Source organism: Trichosurus vulpecula, chromosome 1, assembly GCF_011100635.1.
Source record: "Trichosurus vulpecula isolate mTriVul1 chromosome 1, mTriVul1.pri, whole genome shotgun sequence".
NCBI classification, from domain to species: Eukaryota; Metazoa; Chordata; class Mammalia; order Diprotodontia; family Phalangeridae; genus Trichosurus; species Trichosurus vulpecula.
Window position 1 is genome coordinate 90,447,855 of NC_050573.1, and position 17,888 is coordinate 90,465,742.

Consider the following 17,888-nt stretch of genomic DNA (forward strand, 5'->3'; position numbering starts at 1 on the left):
TTTTAAAAGTAGATTAAATCTGGCTAACTGATATCAACTGATAATCATAAGTGACTGAGTGGTGGGGGCTCAAGAGCTTTAGTAATAGAAAATACATGCTCCAACCTCTTAGGATAATTCCGAAAGGGATGAGTAACTACTTGAGCCCTGTGGGCTTGACCTGCTGGAACAGGTTGGGGGCAAAGAAAATAATTCCAGGGCATGTGCTATACTTCTTTTTCGGCTTCATTTCTTCTGCACCTTCCACTTGAATCTTTAAATCAACCCCAATTTTCTCTCTTCAAATTCAATCTCTGGTCTTCACAATTCCAGATCACCACCACAATTCCTTCTCTTTCTTCATTTTAAGTCTTTTCCCCACAAAAACAAGAAGACTCTTAAAAGATGTCAGATCAAATCTTTGCTCTGGTACTTGCTACCTATGTGACCTTGGACATGTCAGAGCACGGGAGACCGAGAAGATGGTGGTACCATTCACATAAAATGGGGCATTGGGAAGAGGAACTTCTTTCCAAGTCTTTGTCAGATGTACTACAGCTGTTCCCCCATCTTTGCCTATGACCCAACCCTCTGGATGAGGCCTGGTACAAACAGGGCAGGGTGTGACTATGTTTGCCTCCTCCCACTGAAATGCCCCTCTGCCTACACACGTGTTCTGTCCACCAAATCTTGTCCCTCCCCTTCTTTACAAGCTGGTAAAGACCATAAAATTCTGATTGAGGCAGTGACCACGTAAACACTTCAGAATACTCATACTGAAGCATGTCACTCTTTTATTGGCGGAAAGGTGATGAACTAGAGGTACAGAAGAGAATGTAAATTTTCAAACACCACCGACTGACTTCCATTGCTTGACTATGCATACTTGTTTTGGTTTGGAGGGCTGAGTTAGTGGGTAAAAAAGTTACATTTTTTTGGAGGGGGAAAGGCAGGGCAATTGGGTTTAAGTCACTTGCCCAAAGTCACACAGCTAGTATGTCAAGTGTCTAAGGCTGGATTTGAACTCAGGTCCTCCTGACTCCAGGACTGGTGCTCTACTCACTGCGCCACCTAGCTGCCCTACATTTTTTTTAAAAGGAAAGAACATCAATAAAGCAGAATTACCAAGAGAAAACAAACAAAATTTAGAACAGGATACAAAGAGGGCAATTTTACTGCTACCATATTAAATTTAATACATATTTTTTTAAATGCCATATGAGATGACAATTTATATACAGTCCTTTTTTTTTGCTTTTTGAATACCAAATGCTGAAATGTTTATGTTTGTTGATGATTAAGTCTATGATAAAAAAGAAAATAAAAAAGAACTAGCTCAAAACATATTTCTAAATATTTCCTGAGTTCCAGTTATGTGCTTGTTTCTATAAAAGAGACAGATTAAGATGACAGTCTAGAAGGAATGAGATAAAAGTTCATAAATGACTAATTCAAGTTAGGAAGCTTTAAATGCTATGAGAGAATCAACCCAACAGATAAACATTTGATGGAAGCCTACTTACTACCAGGAGCTGTGCTGGGCCCTAGGGGCACATAACTCTAGCAGCTTAAATTCTACTGGGGGAAGCACATGTAAATAGAAGGTAAATCAGAAGTAATTTGAGGAAAGAGAAAGCACTAACAAACACCCAGGAGGCTTAGGAAAGGCTTCCCATAGGCTGAGATGCCTGTGCTGAGTCTTACAGAAAGACAAATATTCAGGCTGGCAAAGAGGAAGAAGTGCATTCCAGGAATGGAGGAGGGCTTATCTGAATGGAGACAAGAGATGTAATGTTGAATTCACAGATCAGCGGTCCGGTTTGGCTGGACCACAAAGTAAATGTAACAAAGTAATATTGGAATAAAACTGGAGTGGTAGCTCGGAGCCTGACCCTAAGTGCCAGGCTAGGCAGCTTGTATTTTATTCCAGAGGAAGTTTTATCCTGGAAGCTTTTGACTAGGGATATGACATGGTCAGACCTAAGCCTTAGATAGGATAGTTTGACAGGTGTGTAGTGGATAGAACGGAGAGGGGAGAGATTAGGAGGCTGTGACAATAGTAGTCCAGTCATGACTGTACATACCTAGGCAAGGGGGATGGCCATGGAGATAGAGAGGATATGAATAGGATTGATGATGTAAAGGGAGAACCAACAAAGTCTTGGCAACTAATTGAATATGGTGATCAAGGGAGGGAACGGGGTGAAGAATGGGAGGGGCCAACAATGCAGAGTGGATGAGAGTCCAGGAGTGAAAGATCTTCATATACCTCCTTAAAAATCTGTAAGAAACATATGGGTCTCAAAGGTGTAGCTGGAAACTCAGCAAAATTGTTTCCAACGTGCTATTATCCCAGCAAGCCGGAAGGCAGTTCGTGAGTAATTCAAATGTAACCATAACTCCTGAATTTTTAGCTGCCATATGACCACATCCAACCAAATGCCTTTAAATGAGATAAAAGCCAAGCCAGGCACATTTTCTGGGGCGGGTCATAAAGCCATCACTGTACAATCATCCTTCCAACTTCGGCAGCAGTTAAATAAAATTGAGCACAAGCTTCTCACCAAGGCCAGCAAACAACTTCCTGCTTTGAAATGCAAGCTTTCTCCTCTCACTACCCATTTTGGGGCTAAAACTAGATTCCTGATATTCAAATATGTTCTTCTCTACTTTAGGATAAACTTTTCTCCCTGATTGAGTCCAGGTTCTTGATGGCTGTGACCTCGAGAACCCCTTAATAAATTCAAACTCATCTCAATCCATTCCATGACAACGCGATTCATAATGTAATCGCTCCAACATGCAGAAAGAGGGAAAGCTACAGGGACAAAAGGCCCCTGTTAAAACAAAGCAGCACAAAGGATCGAGTTTAAAGAAATACAGAACCTGCCAATTTTGGTCTTTTCAACTCCAACATTCAGTCCCTCGTGCAAGTCTTGAGATTTTTCTTCTTTGTATAACTGATGGCTTTCCTAAAAGCCTCTCCTCTTCCTGTGTCATCTGTTTCAAATATAATCCCTGTGAAATAAGGCACCGAAGATCATAACCAAATGCAGGAAGTAAGGAAGCTGCTTGGAACTCGAGGGTAATAAATCAGTCACACGCTTTAGCCTAGAGGTATGAAAAGAGCCCAGGAATCGGGGTCAGGGTTCAAGTTTCAGTTCCATCCCGAGTTATGTGGATTTGGGCAAGATGTTTCTTATCTGAGACTCAATTTCTCCATGTGTAAAGTCCATATAATCTTTATGCTACCTGATTCCAAAAGGTAAGGGACTAATAAAATACGTATGAAAGCACTTTGTAAACCATAAAAGTGCTTTGCAAGTTGCAAAGCATGACAGATTTCCACTATGGAATAACAGCTAACTGTTAGATAGTGCTCTAAGGTTTGCGAAGTTCCAGATGTTACCTTATTGGAGCCTCACAACTCTGTGAGATAGGTGCTATTATCTACATCTTACACATGAGGAAATTGAGGTTGAGAGGTTAAGTGATTTGTGCAGTCACGTAGCTAGCATCTGAGGATGGATTTGAACTCAGGCCTTCCCGACTCCAAGTCCAGTGTTCTCATCCATTGTACAACCTAGCTGTCTAAATAATGCAGCACCATATACATATGTAAATAAGCATAGAAAAAACCCTTAAGTTGTCCTTGTATATCTGGTAGGCAGTGTCTATGGAGGTGAGGTTAACAACCAACCAGATGGAACAACCAACCAATTGGAATATATTCAACTTAATTGTCATTTGGGAAAACCAATCCAGCAAATACCAATTCCTCTTCCCCCCTACCTCTTTCTCCTCCCTCTTTGCTCTAAGTGATTAATAGTGTCAGGGCTGATCATTCAGGGAACTGAAATTTGGTGGTCCTTTAGATTTCTGAAGACCAACAGAATTCCTTCTCTGTCATTCTCTAGGTATACTTAGCCACTGGACATCCCACTCTGATTTGCTGCTTCCCAGTTAATCCATTAACAGTCATTTACTAAACGTCTATTATGCACTGGGTTCTGTGGGTACAAAGACAAAAACGAGATGGTTCCTGCCCACAAGGAAGCTTACATTCTCTCTCTATATTCTCTATATTCTGTGCAAAGTACATGCAAGGTAGCTGAGTGAGGAGTTGCTACCAGCTGGGTGGACCAGGAAAGGTCTTATATAGAAAATGGAGATGCAAGTGCCAGGCCTCCTGGTATGGTAGGCAGCTGGTGGCACTGGTAGGAAAATGCATTTGCCAGTGTTATCAGCAATTATAAATGACATATGTAAGTGTGTATGTGTGTGTACACATATGTGTGTGTACACATATGTGTGTGTATATATATAGATATATACACACACACACACACACACTCTCTCTCTGCCTCTCTCCCTCTCTCGATCTGGTACAAGTTACATTTAGGTATGCTGTCTCATTTGATCACCCTGACAACCCTGTGAGGAAGTTAGGTATTATTATCCCCATTTTACAGACAAGGATACTGAGACAGAGCTAAGGACTTCAAACCAGGTCTTCTGACTGACTGCAAGGCCAGGGCTCTTACCACTACAGAAAATAATACTAGACAATTTAAAGACCTACTTGTGAAACTAAAATTGGAGAAAATAAAGAAACCAGTGATCGATACTTATAAAATAAAAATGTCCTTTATTAGAGATGGGCTTGGTATATTAATATACATAGCGTGATATTAAATAGTTTAAACTATTCAGATTTTATTTCTAAGTTGTAACTGTTTACCAAAGCAGTCATCTATATTTTAAAAAAAACGCTATTTACAATTGTGAACACAACACATTTATTTTCCTTCATTCGAAGATCAAGTAGAAGCATCTGTAAGGAGGGAAGTCTCCAATACCATGTAAAAATGCTGGTAACTCAGCTAAAATACACTATTTGTACATAGAATCCATGATTTAAAACAGGGAATCTACACTTCCACTGAAATAGCATTTCCAGAAATACATTTAAATTACTGCTATCACATTATGGTAATCTTAACCTTCAGATACATTTACAAGCATAGCCCATATAAAGACGCAGTGATCTGGGTCATCCTGCAGTAATATCACTGACAGTTATCGCAATCTCGCCAGAACGTTATTAGGTAATGCTCACTAGATCGTAAGCACCTCAAGGGTAGGTATTTTGCCTCTTTTTGTATCCCTAGCACTGAGCACAGGGCCTGGCCCATGTAGGTGCTTAATAAATGTTACCTGATTGATGCACCAACGCATCCATTCCTAACCTTGTTCCCGCGGAGCTAAGTTCCTGTAAAACTCTAATACGGGCTGCTAATTTGCAAAGCCCTTTACATCTATCTCACTCGATCCTCACATTGACCCTATGGTTATATTACTATCTGATGATGACGATAATATTAGCATTTATATAACACCTTGAGGTTTTCACAGTGCTTTACAGATGTCGTCTCTTTGATCTTCACAACCACTCTGGGAAGTAGGTGTTATTAATATCCCCACTATATAGATGAGGAAACTGAAGTTTAAAGGGGCTGTGACTTGCCCAGGGTCACAGTTAGGAAGTGTCTAAATCAGGATTTGAACCCATATCTTCTTGATTCCAAGTCCAGCACTCCACTCACTTTATCACCCAGTGTCCTATCTTTCAGGATTCAGTTACTGATGTCAGGCTGGGTAGCCCTGTAGATAAAGCTCACATCTTTGAAAACTCAAAATTGTGGATTGGGGGGGTAGGTAGAGGGGCGACAGGAGGAGAAAGAAATGGATCAGTCATTGACTTTGTCTAAACACCTGGACCATGGCAACTGGTCACATGGCCTTTAGACTCAAATTTCAGTTTTCATTCAATATGTCTGACATAATGGAGAGAAAGCCCCAAAGAGCTTGTGAAAAGAAAGTCTTGTTTCTACTTAGTAAAGAAATTTCACCAGATACCACTGGAATAAGGGGTACCTCATTAGTGTTTGAATGGAGAGTCTAGAGACTCACAGATACACACGCTCACTGCGTGTGCTATGTTCTCTCCAATGCTGCACATATGACACATCAAAAGTATAAATCCTTCCAATGGACTGACAAAAGCATTTGTTTCTATTGTATTGACTTTGTCATGGACTTTTTTTTCTGCAATAAGAGAATGCAGTCCCAACAAAAGAATTATTTTAAAATGTTTTCAATCTCCATGAAAGTCCTCCTGTAATGCTTCCTCATGGCACGGGGGTGAGCAGGGGCAGGGGTGGGGTGGGGTGGGGTGGGGTGGGGCTTGACGTTCACATTAGAAAAAGGCAAGGTCTAGAAAGTTCCACAGCAAGCTTGAAAGACTGGGATTTATGGACCCTTTGGCTGATTGTGTTTGCAGTGTGAGGACTAGCCCAGCCAAGTGCAACTTTCATCACCAGAAAGTTGGCAGCCAGGTGATTTTTTTTGGGGTGGGGTGGGGCAGGGCAGGATCTTATAGGAACTTATGAAACTGTCTACTAAAGAACAGAAGAATTTCAGTTTGCATGAATAAAGAGAGTACTCACACTGATGAAAACACAGATAGTTGAATTACTGAAATACAAACATTTTTAATATTGATATTAAAATTCCTAGAACTTTTTTCTCCCTAATTTAAATAATGTAGCACCATATACATATGTAAATAAGCATAGAAAAAACCCTGAAGTTGTCCTTGTATATCTGGTAGGCAGTGTCTATGGAGGTGAGGTTAACAACCAACCAGATGGCTATATAATACTTTAAAAGTATATCTTGTGGTGTGTGCTTTTTTAAGTGCTACCCTTACATAAGAATCTTGTTACTCAAGTAACTAGAGATACTTAAACAAAAATATTTATTTTATTATGAAAAATATTATGAAGGTTTCTTCATTACATAAGTTATGAAGTCATTAAGAAAAAATCCAGGCATCGGCCACAGGTGGTATGACGCAAATAGCTGGCCAGATCAGTCATTACTCTGCTGTCAATACAGGAGAATCATCGGCTTGATCAAAGCAGTGTCAGGATGGAAGTTTTAATGATGAAAATAAGAGTGCTCATGAAACCCACTTGAAAAACAAAATATAAACATAGCGCATTTAATCACAAACCTGTGGCTATGCAGATGGACCCATGACACGTCCAGTGGTCATACAAGGCAAACGGTGCCACACAAACACCCAGGGATCTCTGTCGGATTTGGTCAGAAAGTTTTCCAATTTGCTTTTCCAAGTCACAGCACCATTGTTATTCGGGTTTTCAAGCATAGCCAAGAATTCACTGCGTGGATAATCTTGGAGTTAATGGTTTTAACTGTGGGGATTCTAGGTACGTGAGATTTGGCAACTTACTGTTGACAATCTCTCATATTCATAGTTAAGTCTTAGCCCACTTTCTATTCCAGATAAAGGATCAGAACATAACTGAGCCTGTTCAGCAGAGGCTGCATTCCTGATTCATACCTTCTGAGATCATTCCCCCCCACCCCCTGCAAAATGTGCTTGAGGAGGCTTAGTTGGTTGATGCATTTTAGGGGGCTGACAAGTTAAATACTAGTTTACCTAAAGGTAGAAAAATGGACTCGATGTCTCCTCAGTGTCCTTGTGTCTCTAGGGCTATCGGTTTGTGATCAGTTAGAAACCTCTGAGGAGGTTGAGTCATCTCTTTGAGGCTTGGAGAGGCAAAAATCTTGTAAGTATAAGTTTCCAACTTTGAGAATGATAGAATGTTAGAAATGGAAAAAACTTCAGAGCTGATCAAGTCCGCCTCATGAGGAAACAGACGCCCACAGATGGAACATTGTGATTGTCTTGGCAACATGAATATAAAACATCATGGTGGAGTTTAGTCACAGTTCTGTGACCTTAAATAAGTAACTTCCCTGTTCTGGGCTTTCGATAAAATGGCTGGATGAGTTGAGCTGATGGGAAGAGTTGAATGAGTTGGACAGAAGGACTTCTAAGGTTCCTTCCACTTTAAAAAGGATAAATGTATAACAGCAAAGATATACATTTATTTAATACCACTCCCAGTGGTCCTCTTTTCTGGCCATCATAGTGACCATTTGTGTGTAACACTGTTACACATTACACATTTGTGTGTTACACATTAAAATGTGTAACATTTCAAAGTGCTAAAAATTATTCAACTTTCCAAATAGCAATCTTTCCTTCCTCTTTGCCTGAACCACTCAGCACATATCGGTCCTCTGCTGAACATAAAGCCTTCACCATGTCAGCGTGGGCTACCAGCTCCTTCTCCACAATTTTCTTATCAGCATCAATTACATAGATTTTTCCCTTGTATTTTCCCTGGGACAGTCCTTTGCTGCCAACCCAGATCTGAAGAAGAAGAAGAAGAAAAAAAAATCACGAGAGTACATTAAAAAGTATAATTTAAAATTTTTTCTTTTGTTTTTCTCAATTCCATGTACACAATTTTTTTAAACATTTGATTTTTAAAATTATGAGGTCCAAATTCTCTTGCTCCCTCTTTACCCTCCCCCCACCCCGCCTTGGGAAGGCAAGCAATTTGACATAGGTTATATATGTGAAGTCATAGAAAACATATTTCCATATTAGCCATTTTGCAGCTAGGGGTGTAGTAGATAGAGAGCACTGGGCCAGGAGTCAGGAAGACCTGCGTTCAAATCTGGCATCAGACACTTACTAGCCTTGTGACCCCGGGCAAGTCACTTAACCCTGTTTGCTTCAGTTTCCTCCTCTATCAAATGAGCCAGAGAAGGAAATGGCAAAACCAGTCCAATATCTTTGCCAAGACAACCCTAAAGGGGGGTATGAAGAATCAAATATGACTGAAAACAACTGAACAATAACATGATGCAAAAGAAAACATGGACAAAGAAAGACAAAAAAGAGAAAAAAAAGTGAAAAAAAGAGAAAAAGTAAAAAAAAGGGTATGCTTCAATCTGCATTCAGACTCCATCAAGAGTCTGAAGCATTTCCTACCTCCACCATCATCCCAAAGCATTTTTCCATTGTACATATGATATAGATCCTTCTCTACTAAGTACTTACATTGCAGTTTTGGACACCAGCAATGCAAACAAAAGACACGATAATAACTCTGGACTGAAGAATTTTGTAATAGGTCCTCCACAATCAAAAGTGACACAGATATCCCAAACCCTGAAGGTAAAAATCCTTATAAGTAAGAAGATGCCTTGGGAAAACCACAGTGATGAAGTAATAATAAAAATAATGATAATTATAATGATACATTTATAGAGCACTTCAACCCCAAAGGAGAAAAGGTGCTGAGGCCTGAAGAAGGAACAACTTCAACCTTTCTATTTGCTGATACCATGAGTTAAGGGGTATAGATACCTGGGGAAGGTGGAACTTTTAGAGCAAAATGATCATTTTTGACTATTTATGGACTTGAGTATGAGTCCTTGGAATTTCTTTATCGGTTGAAATATAACCTGTCCTATATTCAATGTTTTGTTAGTCTGACTGCTTGTATGAGAACCGAAGGCCTTTCTTTTTTCCTTTTTTTTTTTAAAGGAAGACCTAGGTATGAGCTAAATTCTGATGTTCCAGTTAAGTGGTGCAGTGGATAGACCACTGGGCCTAGAGTCAGGAAGACTCCTCTTTGTGAGTTCAAATCTGGTGACACTTACTAGCTGTGTGCCCCTGCGCAAGTCACTTAACCCTGTTTGCCTCAGTTTCCTCACCTGTCAAATGAACCAAAGAAGGTACACCGCTCCAGTATCTTAGCTAAGAAAACCCCAAATGTGATCATGAAGTTTTGGCTGCTTTCTATCTGTGTGTGTGTGTGTATAAGAAAATTACTGAGAAGCCTCCTCCAGGACTGAATCTAGGCCATGTGAACTCAGAGCCACAGGTTATACATAAATAAGACTTTTTAATATATCCACTTAATAAAGCATTTTCTTCTTAGTAATTCTGTGACATAAGATTATTAGCCCCATTTAACATAAGAGGAAACAGGCTCAGAGAGAGGAAATGATCCACCCAAAGTCACACAGCTAAACAACACTCTTGCCCTTAGATCATGGTTGCCTCTCCTAATTTATGGGACTTTTATAATTTTTCATCATCTCAATTGACTTTCATGAGAGCCTTCTAAATTAGGAAAAGTACGTATTTGATTTATTTGCCAAATCCAATGACCTCTTCTCAGTGTAAATCCTTGACCTCTCTTCACACTGTTGACTGTTCCCTCCTTCTCAATGCTCTCTCCTGGTTCTCCTCCCACCTGTCTGACTGTTTTTGCTGGATTTTCAACCATGTCATACTCACAAACTGTGGTTGTGCCCATGGCTCACATTATCCTGAGCCCTCTTATTTTCTCCAATCTTCCATCACCAACTCCCTACTGGACATTCTGAACAGGCATTTCAAATGCAACATGTTCAGAACAGAACTTATTTCTTCCCCAAACCCTCCCCTCTTATATAAACCAAGGGCACCACCTCCTACTAATCACCTAGGTCCAGAACCTTGGTGTCTTCCTTGACTCCTCACTCTCACTCATCCCATATATCCAATCTGCTGCCAAATTGCATCATTTCTCTCTCCGGTTTCCCTAACCCCTCCTCTCCACTCCCACCATAACCACTAGTTCAGGCCCATTACCTCTGGCATGGACTATGACAACAACCTCTTCTCCGAGCTCCCTGCATTAAGTCTTGCCTAATTCTGACAGCCGTTAAGAGAGCTGCCAGAGGGATTTTTCTAAGGCACAGGGCTAATCGTGGAAAACCCTTGACAAACTACAGTTACTCCCTATCACCTCTAGGGTCAAAAATGAACTCCTCTGTCTGGAATTCATTCATTCATTTGTTCATTCATTTATTAGATTCCATTTTTAAATAATATTTTATTTCCCCCTCAATAACATGTTAAAACAATTTTTAACATCTGTTCTATTTTTTTTTTCAGTTTTGAGCTCCAAATTCTATCCTTCCCTCCTCCCTGAGACAGTAAGCAATCAGATACAGGTAATACACGTACAATCATGTCAAACATTTCCATGTTAGTTATTTTGTACAAGAAGACTAGAACAAAAGAAAAGAAAGAAAGAAAGATAGTATGTTTCAGTCTGTAGTCAGACAATATCAGCTTTCTCTGGAGATGGATATCATATTTTTATGAGTCCTTTGGGATTGTCTTGGATCATTGTATTGCGGAGAATAACTAAGTCATTCATAGTTCTTCAATGTACAATACTGCTATTACTATGTACAAGTCTCCTGCTTCTGCTCACTTCACTTTGTATCAGTTCATGTCTTTCCATGTTTTTCTGTCATCAGCTTGCTTGTCATTTCTTATAGCACAGTAGTTTTCCATTACATTCATATACCATAATTTGTTTAGCCATTCCCCAATTGATGGGCATCCCCTCGATTTCCAATTCTTTGCCACCACAAAAAAAGCTGCTATAAATATTGTTGTACAAAGAGGTCCTTTTCCCCTTTTTTTGAATCTCTTTAGGATACAGTTCTTTCTGGAATTTAAAGTTCTTCACAATGTGGCCTCAACCTAACTTTCCAGGCTTCTTACACACTGCCCCCTCCACACACTGTGTAGGGATAGGTCTGGTCGTACTGGCCTTCTTGTTACTCCTCACACACAACATTCCATCTTCTAGTTCTTTGCTTTTGTAACCTGGAAGGCTCTTTCTCTTTATTACTATCTCCTGGAATCCCTGCTTTCTTTCAAAAGGCAGCTCAAACTCCGACCTTTACCTAAGACATTTTCTGATCTCCCCATCTGCTAGTGCTCTATTTCTCAAACTACTCTCGATTCATTTTATATACATACATACAAGACACTTAATAGCTGTGTGACCCTGGGCAAGTCATTTAACCCTGTTTGCCTCAGTTTCCTCATCTGTCAAATGAGCTGGAGAAGGAAATAGCAAGCTGCTCCAGTATCTTCGCCAAGAAAACTCCAAATGGGGTCACGAAGAGTCAAACACAACTGAACAATGACTGTACATATTTATATATATGCATGTTTTGTTTCCCCCTTTAGAAAAAAGGAACTTGAAGGTAGGAATTGCTCCACTTGGCACATAAATGCTTACTGATTATCTACCTTTTGACATAAGGAAGTTGAGGCTCAGGGACAGGAAATGACATAAGCTTGCTAGTAAATGTGGGAGTCGGTATTTGAATGCAGGTCTTTCTACTCCATAAGGCTTACAGATATCTTACATATCATTCCTTTAACTCAGATGGGTCTGGTTCTTCCCCATGTTTTGGATCCCACCCTTTAAATATACACACAGAAAAATTTATCATTTTCCAACCTCCATCAGTATGTAGGTCTCTGTTGAAAGCAACACTGTGATCAGGGGGATGGTTTCAGAAAAACCACCTATATGAACTGATGCAAAGTGAAGTGAGCAGAACCAGGAAATAACTGTACATAGTAAGAGCAATATTGTAATGATGATCAACTGTGAAAGACAGCTACTCTGATCACTACAATGATCCATGACAATTCCAAAGGACTCATGATGAAAGATGCTATCCATTTTGAGAGAGAGAACTTAGGAACTCAGTGCAAACTGAAGTATAATTTTCTCACTTTATTTTTATTGCTTTTTTTGTACCGTGGCTAATAATACGGAAATAGATTTTGCATGATTTCACATATATAACTGATATATTACTTGCCTTCTCAGTGGATGGGGGAGGGGCTGGAAGGAACAGAAGAATTTGGAACTTAAAGTTTTTTTAAATGTTAAAAACAAATAAACAACACATTTAAAAGAAAAAGAAAAAGAAAGGAGTGCTGTGCTGAGGTCTGGAAGTAATTGGGAGTCTCTAAGAGGTAAGCCACATCATAGCCACAAGATTCCAGTGGGAGGATGGTTGGAGGTCTTAAGTCTGATTCTATGTCCTTTTAGTATGTATTCTCACAGCATTTAAGTCCTCTAGAAGTAAAAATTATAATCTAATACTCAGAACCATGATGTCCTGGGATGAAGTCATAAAAGCTAACAGGCATTTTACAAAAAGAAATGGATGTACCTCCAGAAAATTCAAAGAACAAGGAAAATAATTTATTTGTACAAAAACACTTATAGCAACTTTATGTAGTGTCAAAGGACTGGAAGGTAGGGGGGTGGCTGAATAAATTATGGTCTGTGAATATTACAAATATTATTGAATGAATATTATTGTACTGTAAGAATTATGAAAAGGACAATTTTAGAAAAATCTAGAAAGATCTGTGTAATACAGAGCGAAGTGAGTAGAACCAGGAGAATAACTTATGTAATAAAAACATAAAGACAACTTAAAAGCATTTAAGAACTAATTGATGCAATGTTGCTGCTTAGTCATTTTGCAGTCATGTCTGACTCCCCCCCATTTGGGGTTTTTGTAGCAAGGATACTGGAGTGGTTTGCGGTTTCCTTCTCCAGCTCACTTTACAGATAAGGAAACCAAGGCAATCAGGGTTAAGTGACCTGCCCAGGGTCACATAGCTAGTAAGTGTCTGAGGCCAGATTTGAACTCGGGAGTATTCCTGACTTCAGCCCTGGCACTCGGTCCACTGAGCTACCCAGCTGCCCCACTGATGCAGTGACCAATCACAATTCCAAAGGACCAATGATGAAGCATGCTACTCATCTCCTGACAGAGGTGATGGAGTCAAGATGCATAGTGAGATATACATTTTGGGGCATGGCCAATTTGTTTTACTTGGCTTGACTATGTATATTTGATAATGGGTTTAGTTTTTTTTTTCTTCCAACGGGATGGTGGTGGGAGAAAGAGAGAATAAATGCTTGATAATCAAAAAGAACAAAATAAAATAAGATTTTAAAGTGAGTAACAGATCAATACAACTCCTTAGCAGTATCATACCTTTTGTGAGGCCTAAACTCCAATCACCTCAGTTCAGCCCTAAAAGTACCATAAATCACATTTGTTCCAGAGAACAAAACTAGTACTTCCATGCATGAAAGCATTAAGGTGGTGTATTCTGACTTAATATAAGAATACTCTAATATTTAGAGTTTTCCAGAAATGCTATGGTCTGCCTCATGAGGTGCTGGTTGAGTGACTATTTGGCAAGAATGTTGCAAGGGAAGTGAGGTTCACTCTTGCACAAGGCCTTTCCCCACCTTACTGCCCTCATCTACAAAACAAAAGAGATGGGGCTAGATAGCCCAAAGGTTACTGTAGTGCTAATATTCTATGACTTAATGACTGGTCCTGGGCTAATAGGTGTATACACAAATACATTTTTCTTTCTGCTGCCCTGGGACTGGGACCAACCCCTATGACTTTGACAAGTGACAGTTACAAGGCTGATACCTGGTTCTTCACTTTGATCATACAGCTGATCTCTGAACAGTCTTGAAGCTGAATTTTATGAGGTGGCCTTGAGAAGTCCTTTATGTTCCAGACATATATCTCTGTGTGTCCAGCACATGCTGTCCAAACCTGGTCTTGCTAAAAATACAAGTGACAATGTGACACTTTTATTCAGGCATTTTACTACTAAGCAATATCAGACTTGCTGATTTTGTTTCATAATGAATTGTTTTGAAATACCTCAGGAACCAGTTGGAAACAGAGGAAAGAGGGGAATATTTCCTCAAAGAGCTCGTCAACTTTCAGTTCTTGCCGAAGAAATCCATTTGTTGTCACAACCATAATGCTCCGGCCTATACCTGCAATGTTTAAAAAAAAAAGCTGCTCACAATGGGCGTATCATAAAAGTGAAATACGCTTAACTTCCATATAACAAATCAAGTGAAGGGTTAAGGGAGGAGTAGTTTAAGTGAAAGAAGAATACCCTCACTGTGCTGTGAGGAGCACTTACTTATTTTTTTTACAAAGCGCCTTTCTAATCTTTATGTTAAATATCAAATTCAAACGTCTGTTAAATTCCTATCATGTGCAAGGCCCTGTGAGAGGCAGCTAGGTGACAGAGTGGATAGAGGGCTGCACCTGGGGTCAGGAAGACCTGAATTTGAATCCAATCCCGACACTTACCTAACTCTGTGACCCTGGGCAAGTCACTTAACCTGTGTCAACCTCAGTTTCCTCATTTGTAAAATAAGGATAACGACAGCACCTACCTCCCAGGGTTGTTGTGAGGATCAAATGAGATAATATTTGTAAAGCACCTGCCACACTGTAGGTGCTCAATACATGCTAGCTGTTAATATTATCAATATTGTTAATTAATTAATATTGTTAATATTATTGCTGGGGTGGAATAAGATTAGGAGCTTATGTTCCAGTGGGGGACATGCCACATATCCAGACATCTATAAAACAAAACAGAATGGTAACTCCACAAGAAATGTGTAAAAGAAAAATAATTTTTAAAAACATTTAATTAGAACACACTTGTTGAAAAGGAGAGAAATGGATAGTGAGAACCGTGGGACAGAGGAATGAACTAAGTGCCCAGTGTTCGCAAGGTACTGGGGCAGCTGGGTGGCACAGTGGATAGAATGTGGGGCCTGGAGTCAGGAAGACTCATCTTGCTGAGTTCAAATCTGGCGTCAGACACTTACTAGCTGTGTTTAGTTGAGACATCATCTCTGCCCTCATGTAGCTACACAATTTAGTAGGGAGATATGTGAACCCAGGTAACTATAAACATCCTGTTATGGCACATTATATAATTATATATAACACATTAGAATGGTACCAAACCAAGTGCTATGGGAGGCAGGAAGAGGAAGGTCCGAGGCAGCTCCATGGAGGTGGTGGCAGAGCCTGATTCAGGCTTTAAAGGATCTACAGGGCTGGTGAGTCCTATTTGCATTATGCTTTATTTTGTAAAGTGTTTTGCAGATAAACTCCTCAGTTATCTCCTAAATACCTGATTCCTTGAAGAGTTTCCTTCCTGATTCATGCAGGAAAACTTCAGTTGGCTGAAGTCACTCAACAAAGAAGTATTAAGTTCAAGTATTAAGAAACTGAACTTTTGATAAAATTAATGAAACATAAAAAAAAAGTATGACTAGGAGGAGGATGTCCTAATCAGTGTAACAGCATACGAAAAAGTACAAGGACGGGAAAACACAAGATATGTTTTACAGATACAGGTTTGACCAGGTCATGGAGGACATGAGCAATGGGAGGCCTTGAATGACAAGCAACAGAGTTGTAATGTTACATGTCAGGCAATAAGGAGCAAATATCTGTGACTCTGGACAGGTCACTTCACCTGTTTGCCTTAGTTTCCTCAACTGTAAAACCCTTCCTTGCGGGGTTGTTGTGAGGAGCGACAATAACAATGATGAAAGAAGCTAGCATTCAGACAGCTCTCACTCTCTGCCAGGCTCCGTGCTAATTGCCTTATAATTAATATCTCATTTCATGTTCACAACAACCCTGAGAAGTATGTGCAATTATCATCCCATTTTACAGATGGGGTTGAAATCACCGGCCCGGTGTCACGCAGCTAATAAGCGTCTGTCGCCAGATCTGAGCTCAGGTCTTCCTGACTCCAGACCCAGCACTCTACCCGCTGTGCCACCTAACTAACTCATGAGATCAAATGAGATATTACCTGCGAAAGTGCTTAGTGCAGTGCCTGGCACATAAATGCTTACTCCCCTCTCCTCTTCTAAATAAATGTTATGACCGGATCTTTGCATAAAACTTTCCAGTAAGTTCCTAGAGGGTAAAGACTTTCATTTTTACCTTTGTGTCCCCAGCAGCTAGTATAGTACTTGGCACACAGTAGGTGCTTAATAAATGCATGTTGATTTGAATAAGGAAGAATAATTTGGCAGCATTTGTAAGGATAAATTAGAAGAGAATGATCTTCTTCCTCTACTCCGCCTCCTAGCTTCCCTCAGTGATTCAGCTCAAATCTTACTTTCTACAAGAAATATTTCCTGGCTTCCCCCTAACCGCCACCCCCCTCCCCGGACCTTCCCTCTAGGATCATCTCCCACTTACACCTGTACATATCTTGTATGGACCATATTTTGCTCCTTACAGGCAGGGACCGTATTCTTACTTTTCTCTGTTTCCCCGGGACATAGCACAATGGCTGGCGTGCAGTAGGTGCTCAATAAATGTTTATTGACTGACAGAGATTAGGGGCAAGACGAATGATTAGAGAGCTCCCCTAGAAATCCCACTGTGGGATGAGGGCGTCGATCGGTAGTGCTGCAGACAGTGAGAAGGGGCCCAGAGTGAGGGATGCTGCGGAGAGCTTGGCAACCTCCACCGAGTGAGGATGTTCATAGCAGCAAATTCTGCGGAGACTGATCACCGTCTTTGGGGAACGGTTTGAGGAGATTCTTACCGCCCTGCATAACGTTCTCTGACCAACATTAATTCACAGTAATGTCCTTGATATGTTATAACCCTCTAGATGTTGTGAAACCCTGTGGCCACTTTTAGAGAGATCCCTATTTATAATGTTCCCCTGGAAGCAATGTTTATAATCCCTATTTATAATGTTCCCCTGTAATGTCATTCTGACTAATGTCATGCGTTCACACAACCAATTAATTGTGTTAGGGAGGCCATGCCTGCCCCTGCTTTGTTTCTTTCATTTTATGTTACGGACTTCAATTCAACCTTGGATGGAAAACCACTGGTTAAAAATAACCAATTAGAAGCATTGAAAAATTAGCAGAAGCTAGATTTGATTAGGCTTAGAAGCAACATGATAAAGTAAGAAAAGGGCTGAACTCGGAGGCAGGGGAGACCTGGGTTTGAATCTTGCTTCTGATGACTATTAGCTATAGAACTATAGAGCCTCAAGAGCTTCTTCCATAAAATGGAATTATTAACAGCTGTATTCGTTACCTCACAAGGTTGTTGTAAGGATCATATGAGACAGGCTTTGCAAAACTTAAAACACTGTTATGTACTATTGTTAAAGGAAGGGAGAGAAGAAGGGAAGGAGAGGGGGAGAGAGGAGATAGGGGACAGAGAGAGAGAGAGAGAGAGAGAGA

General features: G+C 40.1%; 1 protein-coding gene across 1 annotated transcript in view; it reads right to left on the reverse strand.

Moving 5' to 3' along the window:
• Positions 1–6,199: 6,199 nt before the first annotated feature.
• The window catches only part of DENND3 (DENN domain containing 3), a 118,568-nt gene continuing 106,879 nt past the window's right edge, over positions 6,200–17,888 (reverse strand). The window contains exons 21-23 of the mRNA XM_036764223.1: positions 14,506–14,624; positions 14,266–14,403; positions 6,200–8,287 (exon numbers count right to left, since the gene is read on the reverse strand). Of these exons, the coding sequence (XP_036620118.1) occupies positions 8,087–8,287; positions 14,266–14,403; positions 14,506–14,624 (458 nt within the window). The 3' untranslated portion in view covers positions 6,200–8,086. The remainder of the gene's footprint in view (positions 8,288–14,265; positions 14,404–14,505; positions 14,625–17,888) is intronic.